General features: G+C 46.2%; 8 protein-coding genes across 8 annotated transcripts; 2 read left to right on the forward strand and 6 right to left on the reverse strand.

Moving 5' to 3' along the window:
• The first annotated feature begins 756 nt into the window (after positions 1-756).
• On the forward strand, positions 757-1,700 carry BKA67DRAFT_218580 (uncharacterized protein). Its single transcript, XM_046095549.1, has 2 exons — positions 757-1,045; positions 1,110-1,700. Exons 1-2 carry the CDS (start codon positions 869-871, stop codon positions 1,398-1,400), a joined length of 468 nt encoding a protein of 155 aa, XP_045962869.1. The 5' UTR covers positions 757-868; the 3' UTR covers positions 1,401-1,700.
• On the reverse strand, positions 1,577-3,290 carry BKA67DRAFT_218630 (uncharacterized protein). The gene is made up of 4 exons (XM_046095550.1): positions 3,151-3,290; positions 2,340-2,574; positions 1,988-2,289; positions 1,577-1,891 (listed from the first exon to the last, which is right to left on the reverse strand). Exons 1-4 carry the CDS (start codon positions 3,163-3,165, stop codon positions 1,829-1,831), a joined length of 615 nt encoding a protein of 204 aa, XP_045962870.1. The 5' UTR covers positions 3,166-3,290; the 3' UTR covers positions 1,577-1,828.
• Positions 3,291-5,157: 1,867 nt separating this feature from the next.
• BKA67DRAFT_512186 (uncharacterized protein) lies at positions 5,158-5,779 on the reverse strand (the record flags this gene model as incomplete). The annotated part of the gene is made up of 2 exons (XM_046097456.1): positions 5,158-5,434; positions 5,484-5,779. The coding sequence occupies 2 exons, from the start codon at positions 5,777-5,779 to the stop codon at positions 5,158-5,160; spliced, it is 573 nt and encodes a 190-aa protein (XP_045962871.1).
• Positions 5,780-11,318: 5,539 nt separating this feature from the next.
• On the reverse strand, positions 11,319-12,189 carry BKA67DRAFT_674719 (uncharacterized protein; the record flags this gene model as incomplete). The annotated part of the gene is made up of 2 exons (XM_046108766.1): positions 11,319-11,620; positions 11,666-12,189. 2 exons carry the CDS (start codon positions 12,187-12,189, stop codon positions 11,329-11,331), a joined length of 816 nt encoding a protein of 271 aa, XP_045962872.1. The 3' UTR covers positions 11,319-11,328.
• A 1,119-nt stretch (positions 12,190-13,308) lies between these two features.
• On the forward strand, positions 13,309-13,623 carry BKA67DRAFT_513618 (uncharacterized protein; the record flags this gene model as incomplete). The annotated part of the gene is made up of 1 exon (XM_046097584.1): positions 13,309-13,623. A coding segment is annotated over one exon (315 nt), but the record flags the coding sequence as incomplete, so codon positions are not given.
• Positions 13,624-14,233: 610 nt separating this feature from the next.
• On the reverse strand, positions 14,234-15,121 carry BKA67DRAFT_218700 (uncharacterized protein). The gene is made up of 2 exons (XM_046095551.1): positions 14,400-15,121; positions 14,234-14,328 (listed from the first exon to the last, which is right to left on the reverse strand). Exons 1-2 carry the CDS (start codon positions 14,936-14,938, stop codon positions 14,322-14,324), a joined length of 546 nt encoding a protein of 181 aa, XP_045962874.1. The 5' UTR covers positions 14,939-15,121; the 3' UTR covers positions 14,234-14,321.
• Positions 15,122-16,465: 1,344 nt separating this feature from the next.
• BKA67DRAFT_533768 (uncharacterized protein) lies at positions 16,466-16,975 on the reverse strand (the record flags this gene model as incomplete). The annotated part of the gene is made up of 1 exon (XM_046099756.1): positions 16,466-16,975. One exon carries the CDS (start codon positions 16,973-16,975, stop codon positions 16,466-16,468), a length of 510 nt encoding a protein of 169 aa, XP_045962875.1.
• A 997-nt stretch (positions 16,976-17,972) lies between these two features.
• Positions 17,973-21,048, reverse strand: BKA67DRAFT_591492 (uncharacterized protein; the record flags this gene model as incomplete). Its single annotated transcript, XM_046104724.1, has 3 exons — positions 17,973-19,576; positions 19,623-20,249; positions 20,304-21,048. The coding sequence occupies 3 exons, from the start codon at positions 21,046-21,048 to the stop codon at positions 17,973-17,975; spliced, it is 2,976 nt and encodes a 991-aa protein (XP_045962876.1).
• Positions 21,049-23,337: the final 2,289 nt, after the last annotated feature.

Genomic DNA, 23,337 nt, shown 5'->3' on the forward strand with positions numbered 1-23,337 from the left:
GATTACTCCCGCTTCATGCGGAGCAGTACTAGTTCAGTGCATGATGTGTATTACTACAAGAGCTATAGCTCGACAACTCACAATTTTAGATATGCATAAAACCGGAAGTTTCCACAACACAAGGGCTATCCCAGCCCATGTAAGTTTTTAAAATGCAGCTAACATTCATACATTTTGCATGATAGACTCGGTTAAGATACATGGTAGGTGACCGCAGATGAATATTCTGACTATCCAAAATGAAATCATCTAAATACTACGTACTAGAAATTGTACAGTACTCTGACTGTAGCTTGCTAAAAGCACGCACGTCACAAATGTATAGGAACCGTTATCAACAAACCTCAGCCGCTATACACGCAGAGCTACACTTTCATCGTTGCCAGCAAATAGCGAATCATGTAAGATTGATATAGGTAATTTGGGTTGAACCAGATACTTGGTTTCAATTTCACGTATCATTCCACCGGGGGTTGAATTCTGTCACCCTGTTCGGAATTCTACGTACCTCTTTGATCTGTTGAGTGAGAGATGGTTCTATTAGCACTGTGTCGAAAAACTCCCGGGGTGGGGGCGGAGGGTTGAATTTTGTCACCCCCCTTGAATCCCCCGGCTCCAGCTCGCGCTCAATAGAGTTTGAATAGACAACCGTAGATTATGCGGAAACTCCGTTAAGAACGGATACGCGACGTTCCGTCTCACTACTAGCTCATTCGCGGGTCATAAATCATCCGAAATACATTTCTTATGTCGGAGCAGTCTGGTTCCCCTCCTCGCCCCAAGCATTTCGCGAGAGGGGCCTGGCTCCCCTACTCGCCACAAGCATTTGCGTTAACACCACTTGTCACGATCAATCCTCTTCCCGTGGATGGCGGAAGTCGAAACCCCCACGGGAGATGCGAGCGACGCGCTATGCAACTACGGATTTTTCGGGATACAGGATGCAAGTGTAGGTGATCGGGTACAAGAGAAACAAAGCAAAGGTTTTCCTTGTTTATCTGAAGAGGGGTTGGAATTTCTCTATCTCAACTTTCTAAGTGACCAGGTACGTACAATGTCTAAGTCGCAACAACGTCGAATTTCATTGAAATAATTCCTAGCGCATAATTGGCCCGATCAAGACTTTTCTACCCAAGTGCGCCGTAGGACGGTACCGAGAATTCCGGAGCGACCGAGATCATATCTTTCAATTCAGGAAAGGAGGCGAGTCGAAAGCGAAAGTCTTCGTGAGTCTACTTTGGAAGCCTGGATCCGAGGTGGTGTTTTACGGCCGTTCACACCTACATACACTTGCCTCGGTCATCGCATCAAATGGTTTATTTGAGGTACCGCTCGCTGCGCTCGAAGCGGCGGGTTGTAGTGAGGGAACACTGCTTCGTTTCGAAAACGGCGGCATGTGAGTTAGGCTATTCGTATACCAGAGCTATCTGACCAGGAATATAGAACAGTTCACGATTCACGAACGTGTGTCGAATTCAGAAACTCCTCACCTATCGCTGCCGTCTTTGGCGCACAGGAAATACTTGCCAAATGGGGCAGAATGAGTCTTGCTCCGGATTTGGCGCAGAAAGTGTCGAGCATATCAGACAAAGACGTTTGGCTACATGTAATCTTTGCATAGATAGCGGACTGCCGTCAATAGCAGCCCGTGCGGCCTAGAGCTATGAAGCCCATTCTATCTCTGAATTGTCAAGACCCTCGGGCATATGAATCGAATTTACTACACGAACATGTGTCCCAGGCTGTATGTGTATTGGGTCAAAAATGGGAGGATCGAGAACGTCGGCTTGTTGTAAGGTATTGTGGAACAAGGGAGGAGCAAACAAGTCTACGGTGTCGCCAGTGAATGCGAAAGAGCGCGGACACTGGTCGAGGCCGTATGTAGACTGCACTATTTCAATAAGCATTAGATGTAGCTTCAATAGCTAGGCTCGAAGTACATACTGAGGGGATCTTGACTGAGACGCAAAGTCGGGAACGCATCTACCTCATTTGAGCCTATGTTGTGTCTCTTGCTAGAGGAGAGGGCCTCTTCAGTGTCGATCAAAGCTCTCTTTCCCAGGCTGGCAATGCTACAGCTGGTTGAATTGGATTCCCGCAACAGTCGGTCCAACTCCTGCTCTGCCTGGGCACGTAAATCATTACGCGTTTCTAGCATATATCGGTATTTTCGTTCGTTGTTTCGGGCGTCGTTCTCGTGTGATTTGAAATGTCTGATGAAGGTGCTCGCACGCGTGAAATCTTTCGGGCAAACTACGCATAGAACACAGCGCTCCAAGCAGGACATGTCTGCTTGCAAAGTTGTCAGGTATGTCATGCAGCAACACGTCACGACTCACGCGTCTCATAGTGGATTCGAAGATCTCTTCTCCTGCGGAAGACTTTGCCGCAGCCTGCAACAGGACATGACCGTGCAATCAGAGGCTGCCTAGTCTCATCATCATCTGTAGCAATGTTGTTTGATAACCTGTTGATTCGAAGTGAATGCGATCGGCATTGTTCCAGTTGCAGGCCTATGCGCTGTTGGTCGAATTTTAGTCGTCCTTCCTCAGCCTTCAATCTATCTTCCTCAGACTAAGACTAGCTATTAGCAATTGAAATAGTGAATGGCTCCGAACTAACATGGTATTCATCAAGATGTGCTATGAGGTGCTTGTTCAACAAAAATGTTTTCCAACATGTCTGGCATTGTAGGTGTGTACTGAAATGGCCTTTTACCATAACCTCCATGCTTAATGCAATTGGAGAAGGGAATGGAAAGAGCGAGATGATGTTGAATTGATAGGGAACCAATGATGGAAAGCTTTGGGCGTTACCTATTAAAGTTGGGCCACAAAGAATAGTGGCCAGGTCATCTGATCAGCACCCACCATAAATATCCGACTTGCCCCGAATATTGGGCTGCGATACAATCAACATACTACTTCAAAACGTACGGATTTACCAGCAAACTCTCATTCTTGACCATTGCACAGAAACAAGATATGTCAAATGGGGGATGTCAGGAATGCGGCGGCTCAGGAATGAAGGATAACGCTATCTGCGGTACTTGTGGTGGAAAGGGAAAGTAGCAGGTGAAACTTCTTCGTCGCAACTCATCAGTTCGGTAAGTCTGTACCCTAAGGAAATAACTGGTTGACAAGAGCTTACCGACTCCAAGATCATGTTACCACCACATTCGCCGCTGTGCTACAGTTTCAAATTTTAAATAAAAACATCGAGTATCCCAGCATTTCTTAGCAATAGAGGACAGTGATATCGGATTCAAGCTCAGGAGCAATATGAAATTATCTAGACAATGGGTCACATGTTGTACAACGCGGGACGGTTTCGCTAGCATGATCCGTTTTAACATTTGTCATACATCTTTATCGCTATCATGTATGCAGCTAGCATACTTGTGGATCTAACCCAATTATGCCATATTAACAATGAGATTAAGCTTAATGCGGCTGGGAGGTTGGAGTATATTCGGAACCGTTCTTAGTCCCGTGCAACACACTATCAGATGTTCATGTAGTGAATCTATCCAGTTCGCATGAATAATTCGACAGGAAAAGTCCTGTAAAAAGTGACTACTCGGTCTAAGATGCCTTAGTGTTATGCTGATTTGATGTGAGGGTGGAGGTTTCATTAGCCCAATCGGATCGATCATCCTGTGAAAAGCGCGCTTCACAGTGCACTACAGTTCTCAAAATGCACCCTACAGCTGCCTACAGCCTTCCAAGCCAGGGGTTGCGCTTTGTCACCCCCTTCAAGCCAGGGGGGTTGCGCTTTGTCACCCCTTCAAGCCAGGGGGGTTGCGCTTTGTCACCCCTTCAAGCCAAGGGGGGTTGCGTTTTGTCACCCCTTCAAGCCAAGGGGGGTTGCGTTTTGTCACCCACCACGTTATGGAAATATATCAGGTACATATCCCAAAGTGAGAGGCATCCTTGGTAGCATCCGTGAATAGGACGTTTTAAAGCACACAGATGTATAAATGATTGCACGAAGAGGCCTTGCGTATTGCAAACGTTGTGTCCTTCGATTGAATTCCTACAAACAGTCATCTCATTCCTTTCATCAGTCGATTTTGTCGCTTGCGAATCTCCCTAAATAAAAAATGTGTGTCGATATCTCTGCAACCACAGGCGTTAGTCAAACTTGACTGACATATTTTCAGGTGCATAATCATTACCGACTACTACAGCTGTGGTCACGTCCAGGGGACTAGAATCGATAAAACCGGCTGTCCTCAGCCAGGTTCGTGTCTTCCTACTTACCGAAACGGTAGGACGTGGACCTACAATTGCGGCGCGCAGGCTTGTAACACCCCACCCTCATCCTGAGCCCGAGTGGCGCAAGAAGACTAGAACTGTGGTCGCAATCAGGTTTCCAGAATACCAAATGATGGAATTTTGAAATTGGGCCAATGTTTAAATGGATATTTCATGATAAGGATAACATGAGCTTGTGAATAGTCTATATGTCCAGGGGTTGCGGATATCCTAAGCTCAGCAAGCGACACAATTTATGCTTAATAATAATTATTCACAACGTTATGGAAAACTTAGCCTGTATACCGTTCAGTCAATATAAACGTCTCAGCCTTGAGACGAGTCCGCTTCACCTTGAGTACTGCTCAAGGCCAGCCAGGTAAAGCTTTGACTCCTCGTAGTTTCTCTTCCAATAATCTTGATCTAACATGTGGCACCAAAGTTGTCTCCTGAACTCACCTGATCAGCATCCATATATTCAAGCCACTGCTCAATCACACATCTTCCCAGAAGACACGAGATGCATGAAAGATCCCACAGTCCCTGTCTAGGCCGCATCATCAGTGGAATGCAACGCGCGTCATGCACCCTCATTAAGCACCCAACACCCACGAGCCCAGGCCACATGAGGACTCCAAGCCACAGCAGCCCTGCTTTGGATCCAGAGAGAAGCTACGCTAATAACTCAAATTAGTTCGTTCGGGAATTTTGCTTACAGGAGGCAGGCCCTGAAAAAACTGTAAGGAATCTGGTACCTAAAAGGCTGTTTCCAAAATCGACTTGATGGTCAAAAAGAAAGGCCGGCGATCAGGATGAAGAAAGTGGATGTTACCTGATTAGGCGGACGAGCGTATGGCCCGTAGACCAGTACCACAACACTATACAACTGAACCATTCATAATTAAGTCATTGCGAGATCAGCCATAGCTCTCCTCTCTGATACAAGAGTATTCACCCGCTCGCGATCTTGGGTGCCCCTCCTTTTCTGACAACATCTTGGCACAGCTAAAACTTTCTGACCTTCGAATTCTTTCACATTAACTACGAATGGTAACCATGTATTCGCATATAAACCACCGTCATTCTCGGTTTCGATGATGTTAATCTGTAATACTTCCGGATCGCATTCGTTCGCGGGTACGAGGTGGTCGAATGTAACACCATAGTAATCAATGCGACTTATGATGGTTAGAAACAGAATGCCTATTGATGACAACGTTTGCGTACCTTAATGGTTTTTCCACTATCCAGCCAAGATATTCATCTTGCAAAACCACATCATCAGCCTTTGGTCGTCGCCCATATATGGCTTGAAAGGCGAGGCTCGCAAGTGCTGGGCCGGCCGGTTGTGGAAACTCCAAATTGGTAACATCATTAGTATGCCATGATATCGCTGGCAATAGTCTCTCAATGGCTATCGTCGGACCTTCGATTTGGATTCTCAGTGGTATCTCAAACACTGGAGGATGGAGGGGATGGGCTGGAGATCTTCTACATTCCGGGATGCAAAGTCTGAGAGCCATGAAGATCGTTCTAGTTCAAGAAGTAGCAAGAATTTCGAACGACTGTGTGTTGGAAGGTGGTATGGGGCTTTGACACAATCCACCCATGAAGTGAGGAAGATTTCAGGGACGAGGTGGCCAAGCTCCAAAGATTAAATGGAGTGGCTAACTTGCTCCAGCCACAACTCCAACTAATTTAAACCATTGCCGGGAGCGACAACCACATTAAGTTATGTGGCTGCGAATTTAGTTCCATGCCTCGTGCCACAGCTAGTGCCATATTTAGTCTCCGCAGATCGATCCATTGATCCCAAGTAGCTGTGGCGGTATGTACTTAAGTACCTCACTCCAACTCAACCTCGCTAATGTACCCATAGATAAGCTTGATTACGAATTTGACTATGGGGCATTTGAAAGCTGCCCTGCTAAACTCGACGATGCATCTAAGTACCACGCCCTGCACGCTTTATTTCGATCCCGACTTATGGACCTGGCCACAAGGCCAATTCGCGATACCCGCTAATCCATAAACGTTCTCGCTAATTCGAATAACGCACGGATGCATAGCCCGTTTCTACATAGGCCCACTGTTTTTAAATGTCATATCTTGCCTTTGCGAAGTCTTCCATTACATTTCTTAGCAAGGAGTCTCGGAAGAAGAAACGTAATGCAAAGGTGGATGACAATATTCTCAAAGACTGATACATAAAATATTGCCATGTATATAACGTCCCGGTATGTTAGAACAAGACCTTGAAAGGGAGAACAGCCGCTACAAACTTTAGGAGGACAACAGCTTGCCAGGCTGGTTTTGGTGCCCTGTGTGCATTGTGCTACGAATCGTTTCCAAAAAGGATACACGCTTCGTGACGGCAAGTTACCTCCAACTTTAGGGCTCGCGAGAGTCGGGCTTAGCCGAATTATTGCAAGGGGATTATTGTCCAAACTGGTTCTCGCCTTCGCCGGCTGGTTGAGTATTTGTCTTGAGGTCAGTATATGCTTATTGCGAACAGGGTGTTTACTGGATTTTGATTAACCAAATCCAATTACAGCGTCTAGAAACGAGGATAGAGCTTACCGCATGCCGGGAGACGTACGCCACCTGCAACTAGATCCTTGCCAGAGTGTCACGAATCATTTTCATAACATAGGCCAACTCATTCTCGGTGTTAGCTAGGTGAGTATATGACCATTAGCGGACTTTTTCAAGGATAGGTCATGCAAGGCGTCCAACAAGGATGGAAGATTTGCATGGGCCACTTCGGATTCTTGCCTAGAGTTCAGCAGACCTATTGACCGAGGTGTCGCTAATGAGCGATCATCATCATCCATGTAATGAACCATGTTTCTCGTTGTAACAGCTGGAAGCACTGCCGCGATCCGTGCAGTTTACGCTTGTGGGACTTCGGCTAGGAATGGATGCAGAGAAGCTCACCAATAGAGTCTATTCTTGCAAACCCAATTGGCTCGTCTTCAATTGCCCATGTTGGCATGCTTCAAGTTACATTGCATACGAGGCGCAGCAGGCATAAATGCCCAAAATCAATCACAGCCAGTCTGACGAATGGTACTTTAAAAGGCTGGCCGGAAGCTTGTTCCGACAATGTCAACGTCAAGGTGCATGTCCAATAGGGCATATTCGGCCAGTGCCAACCTAATTAACGAGACCTGGAACATTCTGCTGGTTGAAACCCCTGATGTATCTTGAGGATGCAACCTCACTAATGCTCAATGCATGGCCCGGTTCATCTCTGCGCCGAGAATATTGTCCTAGGCTGTAGTTGAGTAGTTTTGTATGTCCTCCTATAGTATTGAGTGAACGAATCTGTTGGTTGAATTCACAGCCGGCATGTTGACGCGGCGCAAGTCTCAACTCTGTATCAAGCAGAGACCTTTTGTGGAAGATGGTGGAATAAGCCGGCTGCATGTTCAGACTAACAGAAGTACATTGCTAGTGAAAAATCTTTTCTTATTGCTGGTTTTTTTCATCTTGGTCAATCTTTATATAAACTAGGCAGAATCCCTTAAGAACACTACCTCTCTCAACAACGCCAACAGTGTACAAAGAGTCTTTTTAATCATTGTTCCATATCTTATGCACTTCAGTACCAGTCACAAAAATGACTGATAATGGAAACAGTAAGAACACCTAGCCCATATGAGGATTTATACTTACCAAATGAAGACAGAGGATACTTGAGGGTAGCTGACATGGCTGCTTCTCCTGATACTCAAGCGGGACAAACGATGACCCATACGACTATACCACCGCCTTCGCAAGGGTCGAGCTGTACAAACCGGGCGAAAGACTGTGTTTCAGGGGGGTGTCAATGGCAATCCAGCACTTGCACTGGAAAGACTGCATGTGGTTGTGGGTGTACTGCACTTGTTGCCGCCAGTGTCCTTGGATGCGCACATTATATTTGCCATGTTTGAATGACGCTATGCTAGGTTTAGTGGCCCACTCATTATATGTAAAGCCTCCTTTCGAGGAACATGGGCCTAGCTGAGATTCTGCATTTTTACCTTGGGTAAGGGAATGTCTCAAATTTTCCGTTTCTTGGGCACTGTAAATCAAGAAAAAAATAGTTTGATTCAAAAACATATGGCGTCGCGGGGGACATTGACTTTATTGTATCAGTGGACGGCCATTCTGGTGTAACCGAGATTTTGGTCACTTGAGTGAAAGGTGATAATCACAAATCCTTATTAGAGCCTTATAAGGACTGGATTATTTACGAGCAGCGATTTGAGATATATCCTTCACAAATGATTGCTCACTTGAAGTTACACCGGGTCGATTCCTCACTCAAACAGTCCGTTGTACGGCAAGCAGCCTCACGCGGCCGTCGTTGTTGCCTTACTGCCTGTAGGATCTCGAAGTTCATTAACTGGTCCTCGTCCTTTCTTTGAATCATCATATCTATATAGGCAGGACAACCATGAAGGAACTCCTCCATGTGATAATTTCGATCGTTATGCGCGATGCTACAGAAGTGCCTATGTAGCAGCTGATAGGATTGAGCAAATGTTGGGTGTATTGATAGCAACCCGCAGATCTGGTGACTTTCGTAGACTCTAGTCATTAGGTCTGTAATCTTTTGAACAGATGACCATGATATGGCGAAGAGTGACGCCATGTTAAACAAAGAACAATTGCAAATTCTTTTTGGAGGAAGCGAAGTAATATGATTACTACTTGCATAAAAAGACTATCGTACATAATTCGCCTGAGAGTCCTGTCTTCTATCAATAAATGATTCTCCCATAAACTTTTCAGACATCATTCGAACCGGATAGAAGTAAGATTTGGCGAGGTATCTTGACGTGGCTTGTTTGAACATTTCCTCTGATCGTTTCCAAGTAAGCCGAAAGCATAGCCGATAGGCTGTAACATATTTGTGTCTCGTCCAGCGGAACAAGTGCGAGCCAAATACTTGTGAAAGAGCGCTCTGGGCCTAGCAAGATTTCACTTAGTTCTGCCACATATCTAAGGAATGACCGAGCTAGAGAATCTCTAATTCCCCATAAACATTGTATCACAAGCAACGTTGCGATAGGTAGGAAAGGAGGTTGGTATTTAACCAAGACCCTATACCGGTCGAAACTTTCTCCGAGTATCGGAAGATCAATATCGTAATTTCGGTTCTGTCGAAGGTAGCCAGCTGTTCTCTCAGCCCTAACCCACCATATGAAAGAGGCGTCTTGAACCCAATTGTAGTCGGTGGCTAGCAAGTCCCAATCGTCTTTCTCCAAACAGCTTTGGGTGTAAGTCTTTATTGCTTGAATACAGATCTCGACTGCTTCATTGTAGATTGGTAGGATAGATAATGATGGGTTGTGAGAGCATAAATGTGTAGAGGCGTGTTTGCGATTCAATGTAGAATTGGTGTTATCGATTCTTCTTTTCAATCTTTTGGAACCTATGCGTCGCCCATTAATAATGGGAAGATGTATAGGAATGCTCTGATCAGATTGATGCATCAATTCTTTTTCTTGACCGCTGGTCAAATTCTTTGTTAAGCCCCAAGATTTCAAACGTGATTTATACATTTTTGGACTGGTGCTCGTTAGCAGACTGAGAGGCCATGACTTGAGGCAATGCTAGGATAACGTACGTAGCGATTAATTCATGTTTTCGTTGCATGAAACTTATCACCTCCTTCAATGTCATGCCTTGCTCCCAGTAAAGCTTTGTGATGATTCCTCGGTGAGATTCCCAATCATGCTTTTGAGCCCATAATTTAGAAGTATCGATTGGAAGTGCCATTACGCAGTACCTTTTGTTTTGTTCCGCTTTCCATCGATCATGCCAGTTGTGGCGAGGCTACGGGTACCAGAAAAGGGAAATAAGTGAAGAAGAACGAGCCAGCCGAAAGGCACTAATATATATACAGTTGGCCACCCCGGCTTGCCATGTATGCTTTCGTGCGGTGATTGGCTGTAGGCAATTGCGAGCCACACATATGTTATTTAACGTGAGAGCAAGGGAAATATGGTTCAACGGAAAATAAGGCATGGTAGCTGCTATGTACACACTTTGACTTGTAAAACAAAGACCAAAATGGGCCAAGATCTGGGAAGAGTGGCGCTATACAACTTTCTCCGATACATATACATATTTGGTTTAGCTATTCCAGCTGTAGATGCCAACTATTAAAGCCATCTCTGCTCATATCCAAAGTACTTTTCACCAAGTAGTGGGACCTTAGCTTCATCGTTAAAGCTTTTCCAAATGGAAACGGCCATGCTTTGACTGAGACGACTCTTTAACCAGTAACGTAACCACACTGATATAGATGTTTACCTGCCGACGATAATGACGGGCACTGTCATCTGTTCAAATCCCAAGACCCATATGGGTCTTCGGCATCAACGGGGTAATAGAGTACGACTGTCTTTGTGATTATTCTTGTAGACATGATTATCAAAACATGTATGAACATTGGCGATTGTGTCAAAAAATTATTGATGGATTTTCGACCGATAACAGCTGACTAAATGGGTAACGAAGCTCAACTTCAAGTTGACCTAGTATACTTCCTAATCTTGTCATAAGATCAAGTAGCCGATTCACCTTGATAATACCAGAAAGGCCGCTAAGGCAAGGATATTCTAATTTGGCCTCTGTATGACCACAGCGGTTGCTTGCTGTGATCGCAGCTAGGCTGTCGAGGATTCCTCCAAAACAGCTCTTCTAGAGACTGGTCCCATAGCGAGGCCGGCCGAATATATGGATGAACCCGCGATAATCTCAGGGGAAGCAGCGAATTGCGTAGGATCAAGGCTGATTTTGAAGTTCCGGGCCTAGGACTCAAAGGTGAAAATAAGCGCCGATATTTGTAATGTTATATGTTAATAGGCATAGACCTTGCTGTATGGTGCCGTTATTTTTAACATTTGGCATTTTAAATGAAAACTGCCATCCACTAAACTACCATCTGCCACTAATCCACTTTATTGCCATTCACTAAACTGCAGCCATGCACTAATCCCCCCATCCACTAAACTGCTATTCACTAAATTGCATCCATGCACTAATCCCCCATCCACCTCACTGCCATCTGCCACTAATCCACCTCACTGCCATGCACTAATCCCCATTCTCCAGCTTCGATCATCTCAATATCCCCCTCTTCATCGAGTTGGTGTTTCTCTGCACCCAAGCATTTCGTACTGCGGCGTGCATCGATAAAAGTAGCTAACAAAAGGTCTAGTCGTATTGAATTGCACTTGTTTTGAGCACATGCTGTGGCTAAATCGATGAGTTCTGTCGCCTCGTCAATGATTTTAGCTGGATACGAGCGTTTGACACTTTGACCGAGAGCCCGCAAAACGTCGAGTTTGTACGAAAAGTCTCGACTAATCCGGTCAGTGAAATGAATATAGGCAACATCAGCAACTCACATGATATTTTCAGGTTGGTCATGGATTGTAAGCACTAGTGGAATCAAGGAACCTTCTGCGAATGCACTCCAACGGTTTGCAAGTCGCCAGCGCATCCTCAGTTGCCGAGTCGATGTCATTGGCGAAACAACCTGCTTTTGGATGCCCAAAGCGATACTTCTGACACTCTTACCTCTTTCGCTGAACTTGCGATCATATCGGCTTTGTTGAACAATCGCCAACAAGTCGTGTATCATTGCTGCCAGTCGCCAAAAGCTTATTCTAAGCATCCAGGGTTGAGCGGCAGGGTCTATCAAGAATCTGTCTAGAGCCCTGAAAGCTTCACCAACTTGTTGAGCGTCACTAGACATTGGGAATCTTGTCTCTTGGAGTAAAGCAACGAGATAATGGAATAACGCTTGACTTTCAGCCATTGATACCAAGGGTGGTTTGGTAATATGCTCGACAACTTCACGGATCTGGTCATGAGTCACGTGGCACTGTCGATTTCTGGGACGCTGCCGATTATGACGAGCCTCGTCCATTATAATGGCTGTGTATCGATCGTTTCTACCGATTAATCTCAAGCCGGTGAGGTTTACAGTAATAAGTTGGTAAACCGAGGGGCGTTTTAACTGCGTTGATATAAGTATTGATCAGCTAAGCTATATTTAACCTGAACCCGATTCGACTTTTAAAAATCGGCATCGGTACCTCACCAATTCAAAAGCATAGGGACTCCTGCTTCTTGGAAACTGGGATATTTAATTGTAAGCCAAGGTAATTTATAACGTCATGTAGCTTCATCTGGCATACGTGATCATAGCATAGAACATGATTACATTAGATCAAGTAAGTTTTATTCCCTTAAATCTACGTTAAATTGTTGTCCCTTCCAGTTCGTCCCTGTTCTGTATCCTTAAGATTAAGTCCCCCCATAATACATGCAACTTGGTCGATAGTCAGATGTGATCGCTCGCTGGGTTCTTGCACTGTTTGGTGTTTAGCCGTTATGCTGCGAGGTAATGTTTTGCCGATAAACAGTGGTAGTTTTAACCGTCTTCTCTGTCTGGTCTGTTTCTGTACTGTATGCCATATAGTCCTGACATGTCCGCGTGGTATTTCGCGACACATCAAAGTCTTAGCTTGAGATAAGGTATCCATAGGAAAAGGCGTAGGCGGGCGGTTAAAGGGTTTAAAGCCATCCTGAGGTTGCTCCATATCGACGTCTTGAGCTTCGGCCCTGCACTCAAACTTAGGAGACCATTTTACTTGGTGATTGTAATCAGGCATGGGGATATCAGAATTAACATCCATAGTATGACCGATTTTCTAATGAACAATCTTTAAGGTGAAGTGTCACTATGAGGATTCTTATATGATAGTCGTTGCTATTTCCGATACTTTAAGCGCCAAAAAAGAAAAGTGGGTGGTTACAAGGATTATATTTAAATCACAAATTGTCGTTTCTAGAGGCAATTAATGATAACAGATGTACTCTCAAATCAAGTAGCGACGTTCCACACACCATAAGAACTCGTTCTGTAAATTATGAACAAGATGATGCGGAATTTACAGAGTGAAGTGGCAAGGCTTGTAAGCTTAAGTGCTGCATGGTGTAAGTGGAACTCCTTAGTGGATTGTTTCTCTAATCAAAGATAGATCAGGTGGCAGCGGCCATACAGGGTTTCTTTTGGCCAAAGATTTTTTGGGACTTTCAGACGAGGATTATGGATATCCTAGTGACGCCTTTACCGATTCTGCAAGTCATTAACTTGGTTTGTGGTGTTGTTGTCATTTTATGGGAATGGCCGTGGAGACCTGCGACCGCAATCTCATTTCACAGGCTAATTTATAGCCATATTCTCGTTCTCATGATTGCTGCCCTACCAGCATGGCTCCTTTATCAAGGTACTAATGCGGCGATATATTATCATATCGGAATGGCATTATACTTGATAGCATTAAGGAAGGACTGAGGACTGAGGATTGAGGATTGAGGATTGAGGACTGAGGACTGAGGATTGAGGATTGAGGATTGAGGATTGAGGATTGAGGATTGAGGACTGAGGACTGAGGACTGGGGATAATATTGTTTTTGACTTTCATAGTAAGCTAGTTCTATCTACTACTAAGGTATCAAACTATCATTTCTCAATACCAGTTGTTGGGAAACAGCTCTTATGATGCTAGCCCTGGGTTGTGTGGAGACTGCGGGGCATCCTCAGTGTACAAACACACGCACTGCCATATACTACTGCCATACTGCCATACACTACTGCCATAGCACTGCCACATCACAACATGTATTGCTGCCATATCAATGCCATGCTACTAGCATACATTACTGCCATATCGATGCCATGCTACTAGCATACATTACTGCCATATCACCCACTTACCACTGTTTTAAGCTTCTGTCCTGCTGCCATGTCGCTTCCATTCTATTGCCATATCGTTGCCATGTTTCTACCAAACAACGCTACCATACGCAGCCATAGTAATGATAGTGTCTGCCACCCTAAGAGCCAGCTCTATGGGGGGCAGTTTAGTGCCATATTTCTCTGCTCAATGGCGTACTCGTTTGCAGCAGTATCGTGTGCAAACTGCATGATTTGTTCCATTTCCAAGATGTGTGCCTCCGAAAACAAGTGTTTCAAGTTTCTTCCGACGGCTCCTAAAATCTCCATGGTATGAGATAAATCGCGGCTGCATAGATCAGCGAAATTTCTGATGTTCACGGGTGTTAACTCACATGATTATCTCAGTCCTGCCCGGCGCCGCAAATAGAAGAGGAATGAGCGAGTTTTGGGAGAAATTGGTCCATCGCCTGGCAGATCTCTGATGAGCTAACAATTGTCGTGTCGATAGCATTGATGCTTCACCTTGAATGCCGGTGGCGATTGTTCTATTGCTTTGACTCTCCCTATTGCCCAGGGTGCCATTATCCCTTTCAAGTTGGATACGCGTCATTAAATCTTTGTCCATCTGTGCCAATCGCCAAAAAGCGATTCTGATCCTCCAAAATCTGGCCGTGCGGTCGTTTACAATGTTATTAATAACCTGAAATGATTTGATGATTCGTTGGTCATTACTGGCGGCGTAGTATGGGAATTGTGTCATTCGCAATAATGTAGTTAAGAACTGAACCAGCTTTCCTTTATCACTTTCGGATACTAAGGCGTTTTGTTTCAAACGTGAGGCTACTTCATAAACATTCTCGTGAGTAACACGGTATTGTCTGTTCCGCCTAGTGATTTTACGGCGCTTTAGTTGGGTAGTAGATTTACCCATCGTGTATAATGTTGAATCTAATGGTAAAGCCCATCTCCCGAGAGTTATAAGCTGATCGTTGTTTATATGTAATAACTCATTCCCAACTAGCAAAGATTCCTTGAGATAGAAATGGATACTGCATCGAGGTTTATTTGTTAAAAATGCTGAATTAGTGCTAGAAATAACAAGCGCCAGAAAATGGCCTCTATCCCCATTTCAACCTACTTGGTTTTAAAAGACAAACTACTATAACGAACGTTTAGCGCCACCAGAGCTCAGGGCGATATACAGTGTTTAAATGGCAAATGGTTGCAAGCGCAGCTCTATTCCGTCTCCGATGCATTCCGCCGGTCCTCCGCCCACGGGCACCGGGGGCTTGTGACCGGGTCAGACGATAAACCGAGCGAGCTGAGCAATTACGGAGGGGATTGACAAAAAGGTGGTGGAGGTGTGGGGCGGTCAGCATTGTGCCTCTGGGCTTGCGGCGCTATATCCGGGTTCATTTCGTACCAAGCCATGATCCATCAGTTTTCGCATCGCCAATGGCTACCAAATCAGATAGCAATAACCCAACAACTCAAGCTCCATATCATTGTCTTCCAATCTTTTCCTAGCGGCGACGTGGTAATCGAAACATGTACTCCTCCTTGGACCAGGACACTTTGCCGAGATCACACAAGGCGGCTGTTGGCACTTCAGACCTCACAAGGCTCAATAGTCTGTTCGAATTGGCGGGCCTGCATATAAGCGCAAGCAATCAATTGAAGACCGGCGGCTACGCGTCTGTAAATCACTCTTGACCTCAATATGATTAGCCATGATTCTGATCGAGGAAAATGTTCGAGGCGACCGGGGAGCCCGGCACATGATGATTCACAACTAGATTGGTACTTTTGTTGAGATACCGTTAAAATTGAATCGGGGGGGAGGGGGTGTTTGTCGCTATAGGTCAGCCTCTGTGCTTGGGGCCGAGAGCCGTCTTGAACTCAATCCCCCCGAAGAGGTCTCGTGTTATTTTTTTGTAACCCAGCGGCGATCTAACGTTAGGAAAGCGTAGGCGCTATCCGTCCTAGAATGGTTCGGTGCGTGTAAAGCGGAGTAGCATCATCACCAAGCCACCGCTTATTGCACTAGCTTAGCTTACCGAACGGCCGGAACCAATTGGATCTCGTCCTCCGTATTCCTTGCAGCGTGCTGCTCAATCACACGTTGAGGTACCTAATGCTGCCTTCGGATCGCGCGAATAATTGTGTCACTCCACGCTGCCCATCCCCTCGGATAGTCTGGCATTTCATGGACCAGGGCATTTCAGGGGATCAGCGATAGCAAACAGGATCGGTATGCCTGTTTTATATCAAAGGATAATCTTATGTGCAAGTTGAAATAGGATAGGACAGGGCCCAAGGCTTCTAGACAGCCAAAGAATCGTGATTTATGCAAATTTAAGCAATTGTATTTGTGAGGGCGAGGTGGATTTTGTGTTGAAAAGGAAGTATCTGCATTTTGGCCTGCCAAACAGGGTGGCTTAATACGTAGGGATGGACGTTAAGTAGTTATATTCGCCTTCGAGGTTACGTTATCCTTTCCACTAGCATCAAAGCGCTCGTCCAACCCACTAGATAGATAAGACAATGCAGCACGATATACAATAGCCTTGGCGACAACAAGCAACTCTCGCTGGTCTAAGCCCTGCTCTAAGGCTTCATCATCCTCATCCAGCAACTCATCGTTCCATACTTTGTTTCGGACTAAACCATGCACATCATAATCCTTCTTAATGGCCATAATTGTCTCCCACGAGTCTATTATGGTAAGCAAAGCAATCCGGATTGAAATGAATTCTTCATCCGGGGTCTCCAAAAAACGACAGAGCTCTTTGTATACAGTTTCGTCAGGCATGTCCTGTATCTCTTTCAACTTCATTTCGTCTTCTGCTAGGAGAAGAGCGTATGAGGGCTGCCAGAGTGTGTTGGCTAGAAATTTGATGTTTGGAACCATTCGTAATATACGAAGAAGGGTGTCCGTTCGCTTTCGAATAGATTTTAATTGGTCCATTGTAAAGACGTTATTTATTCAGATTGGTAGATTGGTCGTTGAAAAGCATAGGAATTCTTGCGAAACAGCAGTCCATTTAAGTAATCAAACTCGAAATGGTCGTTCAAGCGATCGGTTCAATACAAAATTCTACATTTTGAAAAGTTGTTAATATATAGCGCATCGCTTAGGTCGAAAATAACCACCACCATTCACGCTAACCGCGCGCAATTGATGGCCACTCGACTCCACCTTACCCGTGTTATGGCGGAAAGCGACAAATGTAACTTTTCAGATAGCGGTAGAGTACTTACAACCGCGGATATTTAAAGGGCTTCGATAACATAACAAGATTTGAAGCTCAGTTGATCTATATGTATTTTTTGTTTGCAATGTTAGGGTACCACGAGCATAACCCTTTCCATATGCAACAAACCAAGCATGCTCGTCCAGGGCAGGTGCAAGGCTCTATTTCCTCTACTACTCACCTCGTGGCTGACAAAGGTGTGGCGGTAGAGATACAGCACGTGATTCCGGTAATCTCTACCTGAACGAATCGCCGACTGATATCAAGGCGTCTAAAACCCTGCGTAGCGAGCCGAAATGCAGGTATTTCGTCTTTAAGATGGTCCAAGTCCTCCATCCTTAGTTTTATACTAAAAAGTCATCTTCAAGCCTATGGCTGCTTTAGGAGGGTGATTTACGCCATGTCAGCACGCCGATCAGTACTGTACCTTCAATTGCATTGCATCTAGTTTTATCACGTCGCGCCAAACCGCATCATTAATAAAAGGCACATTCTAATAAACATAAGAACATTACCACTTGCATCTTATAAGTTCTTTGCTTATATAGGGGGAACTGCAGGGAAAGGCTATAGCAACCTTCTATTGCCTGTGAATATTGCTACTTGGAGGAAATACGTAGGGCTCTTTTTAAGACATCTCGGCGTCTGCTTTTCTGGGCTGGTTGTGGAGCTATCGTATCTGCACTTATTATTAGACGATTATGTAATGACCTAGCTTCTGGATACTAACTTACTATGAATGTTGTGGTTTAGGTCCGCTAAAACTTCGTGCAGTGATTGGACGTCGTGATGTTGGGATCCAAGGAGTGCCTTAAGATTGTCGTAAGCGCGTTGATAATATGTTCTCGCCTCGACTGGTCTGCCCTGTCTCCATAATAAGGCCCCAAAGCCCCATAATGTATTGATTGCTGGCCGATATCTAGCGATATGTTGGGGCCCTATAGCCTTCTCGTACCCTCGAAGCGCCCGCAAGTACATCTCCTCGGCCTCTTGCATCTTGCCTTGGTCGGAGTAAAGGACACCTAAGTTGTTGACCGTAGAGAGTGTCGACGTGTGATCCGGTCCCCACGCCTTCTCGTGCCCTCGAAGCGCCCGCAAGTACATCTCCTCGGCCTCTTGCATCTTGCCTTGGTCGGAGTAAAGGTTCCCTAGGTTGTTAACCGTGTCGAGTGTCGACGTGTGATCCGGTCCCCACGCCTTCTCCTTCTCTCGAAGCGCCCGCAAGTACATCTCCTCGGCCTCTTGCATCTTGCCTTGGGCTTTATAAAGGTTCCCTAGGTTGTTAACCGTGTCGAGTGTCGACGTGTGATCCGGTCCCCACGCCTTCTCCTTCTCTCGAAGTGCCCGCAAGTACATCTCCTCGGCCTCTTGCATCTTGCCTTGGTCGGAGTAAAGGTTCCCTAGGTTGTTAACCGTGACGAGTGTCGACGTGTGATCCGGTCCCCACGCCTTCTCGTGCCCTCGAAGCGCCCGCAAGTACATCTCCTCGGCCTCTTGCATCTTGCCTTGGTCGGAGTAAAGGACACCTAAGTTGTTGACCGTGACGAGTGTCGACGTGTGATCCGGTCCCCACGCCTTCTCGTGCCCTCGAAGCGCCCGCAAGTACATCTCCTCGGCCTCTTGCATCTTGCCTTGGTCGCAGTAAAGGAGACCTAGGTTATATAATGCCCATTCTATACCTTCATCGCTGTCCCAGACCCCAGCGCCACATTTTGTGGCATGTGAAAGAAGTCGCCTTCGAAGAGTCCAGAATTGAGGCTCATCCTGTGATGGAACACGCGCAGCTACGCATTCCAGCGCAAGCTTAGCCAGATCAACGTCCCAATCTTCATTCAACACATTAATAGTCCAGCTATGTACGCAAGCATGAATGCTGTATCCTGTTGATCCGAGAGATTTATCTGTCGATATATGCGTTTCGGCAAGCCCGTAGTCACATAGTGTGCCCAGAGCATTATTGAACTTGAGTTCATCAGCCAAATCGTATATCCACGCCGGCCCATCCTCATCATTAGGTTGGAGGAGTTTGAACCATATATCTTCGTTGTCGAAATAGGCCCACCATTGGAGTAAATGAGCTGCGAGTCGGTTTTGTCCTTGGATCTGGTCGTACGAAAGTTGCCACGTGGAGCAGAGCGTCCGGTCTTGGTAAGAGCCTAAGCTTGGCGTGCTTGCATGGAGTCTGACCCATGAGTCTTTATAGAGACGAAGGTAATCCTCAAAGCTTATTGAAACACGCCTTAGGTAAGCTCCAGCCGTGGCAAGTGCAAGAGGAAGTCCGTCAAGTTCTTTAGCAAGATTTCGAGCATAAACGTCTACAGTAATAGTTAGTAAAGTCTGTATGAGTTGCAAGAGCCTTACCATCCTGCAAGTCATATCGGCCTGAGGTTGTTGACAGAATCTGGAGACTCTTGTTAATTGAATCAAGCTTTTTGATTCGAATTTGATTGCCTATGCTGACTTGTGACGATCGCGTCGTAATAATTACCGAGCCCTGGTACGCTTGAGGAAGAAACCAGGTTATATCAATTGTCGTATCATCCTGACGACCAGCCAACCTCGGGTTATCGTAGTTGTCATACACAAGAAGCCACCTCGTATTGCCTGGCAAGCTGAACCAGGCCGTCACAGCTTCGACCACCTCCTTGTGATTTTGCTGCAGGTCTAGTGCACTTAATCGGTCGGCGTCAGGATGTTGTTGTAGAATCTGCCTCGCGACTTTCGTAAAGCTCTGCTGAATAGCGGCTTCATCCTTGATATTGAACCAGAATATGGCGGAATATTCATCTCGGTATTGCTTCGTATATGCTACGGCGAGCTGTGTTTTACCAATGCCGCCGAGGCCGTGGAGAACGACGGAGCGACGGCTTCCATCTGAGCGTAGACTTGTCCGCATCTCTGCTATTTCCTCCTCTCTTGCCACAAACTGTTGTATCTCGGGGACTTCGAACAGACTGAAGGCAGCGGAGAAATCGTTCATACCGGTTCCTATGACAACATCAGCCTCTAAGCTGACTTTGTTGGTTATTAGGGTTATTTTACCTATTACAACTTTCTGGACCTCTTCTCGCAAACGCCTCTGTGCGTTTTCTCTCCCTTCGCCATAGTTTGGCAACAAGTATACGTTGAAGATCCCTAGAAGCGAATACACCATATCCTCATCGTATTTCGTTTGACGGTCGCGGACCCATGCCTCTCGTTCCAAGACGGTAAAATCGGCCAAAGGTGTACCACGGAGAGCAGTCGGAGGAATTTCTGTAATTTCGCGTATCAAAGGCTCTAAGGACCGCTTGTCGCCTAGCCAAGCCCCCTCTTTCGAATAGAAGTCAACTGTCTTCGGGGCGATAAGCTCTTGGAGCGTCCATCCACGTGTAAACCATCTGCTCTTTCGAAATGCCTCATCCCATGGCACCGTCCTCTGGTGTTGGCCAGAAGCCGCGGGTTTAGACACATCAGGAAGGTAGACGTAGCATCGTTTCGCATCGCGGTACCACCGGAACATACTGTTAATCGCTGTCTGCAGCTCAATGCTATTCGATTTGTCAATGCAGCAGGTGTCGACCCAGAAATGTCGCAGCCCATGTTTTTGGGCCTGTTCGGCGCAGAACTTGATCTTGTCGAAGCCGGGTTTATGTTGCCAATCACCAGGCGTCTTCGCAAGGTCGGCAAAGACTACCTCGTCGAGTCCCCAGGTGTGGGAAAGGATCGCGTACGGGTGAACATCATCAGCAGCGAGGTCGGGAGTGAGGCTGTAGTTGCCTGCATCATCGCGCTGCAGTAACCTCATCGCAATGATAGAGGGTCAACAACTGCTCTACCGCCGGAGTAGGCAGAGCACTGTTGTTGCCACGGTTCGTGGGATGAGGCAGGCATCGTACGGTCGTCGCGAGAAACACGGATCGGCGAGGATTGCATCAGGCTGCAGCTGCGGGGTAAGGACGAAGACTCAGCCGCAACGCTGCAAATCGTAAAGGACAAGCCATCCTATTGATGCAGTACATGCATTCTCTACGACTCGCGATCCATGAGGCCGTTCTGATTCTGGCAACTGAACTGGCAACTGAACTGACAACTGAACAGTCTCGAGTGATGTGCAGTAGTGCAGCAGTTGGGGAAGGAAACAGCGTTATATTCGAGCGCCAAGTTTTACGTGATCTGAGATCTAATGTCCACATTTTAAATAGACACCTTAAATAGGAAATCTACTGCTGTCCACCTTAGTAAATTGACGGAAATGAGTATCCTGCTGGGCAAGGACCATCCAGACACACTCACGAGCATCTACTGACTCGCTCATCTTTACCAGCAACAAAATCGATTCCAAGAAACAGATAACCTTCATCTTACCGCTTTAGATGGGTATAGGAAGGTGTTAGAGCCAGCTCATCCCACCACTTTAGCTTGCGAGGGTCATCGTGCGTCACTGTAATAAGTGTATACTGTATAATATAAGATATAATAATAATTAATTTTAATTTGGAAATCAAATAATATAGTAAGTTATCAGATTTCTTCTAAACAATATTTTTAGACGCGTTGACATTGGTCGGCGGTTTCGTTTAGGTAGGGATTGACGGGATCACGTGTTAATATCTGTACCGCCACACGTTTGCCACCCACAGACAGGGGAGCCCTGGCTTAACGCTAGCCGGAATCGAGGCCCTTTCCATCGAAAGGTACCGATCGGCATGCCGATGTTGTATAAATTACGCTTCCACGGCAGACACAGATCTTATTATAACTTTCCAATACGAAAGTGAGGACGGAGGAGTCAGAAACTGTCCTGCAATGAGTATTGTGAGTGGCGAGAGCCAATGGTGGGGTTGTTTTGGAGGAGTCTTGTGCTGCGACGGAAAGATGATGGTCTCAACCTATGAGATTACGCGACGGCGACGGCGTAATTTTTGCTTAGGACAGATCCTAAGGCTTCCAGATAGCCAAGGAATCGAATTCACGCAAATTTGCACAATTGCATTCATGAGGGCGATGTGTAGGTCGTGTTGAAAACGAAGTATCTGCATTTTAGCTCGCCACACAGGGTGGCTCGCTACGCAGGGATGGACATTACTCTTCCCACCTGGGCCGCGGTAGTGGATATATATATTCAAACCCAGAAGAATGACTCTAGGTCGTGCATGAGTGCTGCTCTCCCAAAAGCGTTCCGACTGCCATGAAAGCCCTGGTGCCGGTCGTTCCCTTTGCCCCGGAAGATAGTTCTTGTTGCTCTTTGATTGGAAGTCAAGGTCAATCAAAAATGACGACCATGATGGATTACTGTCATCCTCGTTTATCATGAGATTTTTATTGATGTCTCTGCGCAGGAAGCTGGCTTCCCGCAAGGATCTGTGCCCTTCAATGCAGCCTCCCAGTGCTGTGAGTAGAGCTGACCGGGAGCTTGCCTCGCAGATAGGCTTTCCGTCGTCCCGAACAATGACAAGTCGATATAAACGATTCGGTAATGCATTGCTGCTCGACTTTGTCGGAGACCGCGAGCAGGATCTAGGTTCCAGTGGGAAGGTGCCGATACGGTAAAGCCGTAGTAGCACCGCTGGCGTGAAACGGTCGTGTGGTCAAACTGGTGCCTCGCTGCCGCCCAGCTAGTGATGGCCCCGAACGTTCTGGCCCATAGGGCCCTCGTGATATCTAGATCTCGTCGAACGTTGAGACGAACGTTGTCTACCATGTTGCCTACAGTGACAATCTCGTGATGATAATCCATATCCTTGTTAGTGGCCTCGCGAAATAGCACGCCCTCGTCGTCACGCTCTGGGTATTGCAACGAGTCCTTGAGGACGAGCGGCGTTTGTGGCTCTCCTTCGTGATGGGTTTTCCAGCAGGTTGTCGCTCGATCTGTAATATAACGTGCGCGGTTCATGCACTTGTCGTTGATGATGCGTTCCGTCGATCTGTTCCGTTCGATTTTGACAAATCGTTGCCCATCCACAGCCATGATAGTCGAATCGAACCCATTTTCTTCCTCATTCATCCACAGAGAGCCAAGGATAGTAGAAACGAATTGAAGTCCATCCTGGTTAATGTCGAACTGTTCGGATGCGACCCCTCTAAGCCGGTCGAA

This window comes from Truncatella angustata (assembly GCF_020726525.1).
Source record: "Truncatella angustata strain MPI-SDFR-AT-0073 chromosome Unknown BKA67scaffold_2, whole genome shotgun sequence".
NCBI classification, from domain to species: Eukaryota; Fungi; Ascomycota; class Sordariomycetes; order Amphisphaeriales; family Sporocadaceae; genus Truncatella; species Truncatella angustata.

Bases quoted from the DNA above. Each gene is read 5' to 3' on its own strand.
- BKA67DRAFT_218700 (XM_046095551.1), bottom strand. From the start codon at position 14,938: ATGGGTAAATCTACTACCCAACTAAAGCGCCGTAAAATCACTAGGCGG.
- BKA67DRAFT_218630 (XM_046095550.1), bottom strand. The intron at 2,290-2,339 runs GTGAGTCGTGAC...CTTTGCAAGCAG, and splicing joins TCGAATCCACTATGAGACGC to ACATGTCCTGCTTGGAGCGC. The intron at 1,892-1,987 runs GTAGATGCGTTC...TTATTGAAATAG, and splicing joins ACAACATAGGCTCAAATGAG to TGCAGTCTACATACGGCCTC.
- BKA67DRAFT_218580 (XM_046095549.1), top strand. From the start codon at position 869: ATGGCGGAAGTCGAAACCCCCACGGGAGATGCGAGCGACGCGCTATGC. The intron at 1,046-1,109 runs GTACGTACAATG...TAGCGCATAATT, and splicing joins TCAACTTTCTAAGTGACCAG to GGCCCGATCAAGACTTTTCT.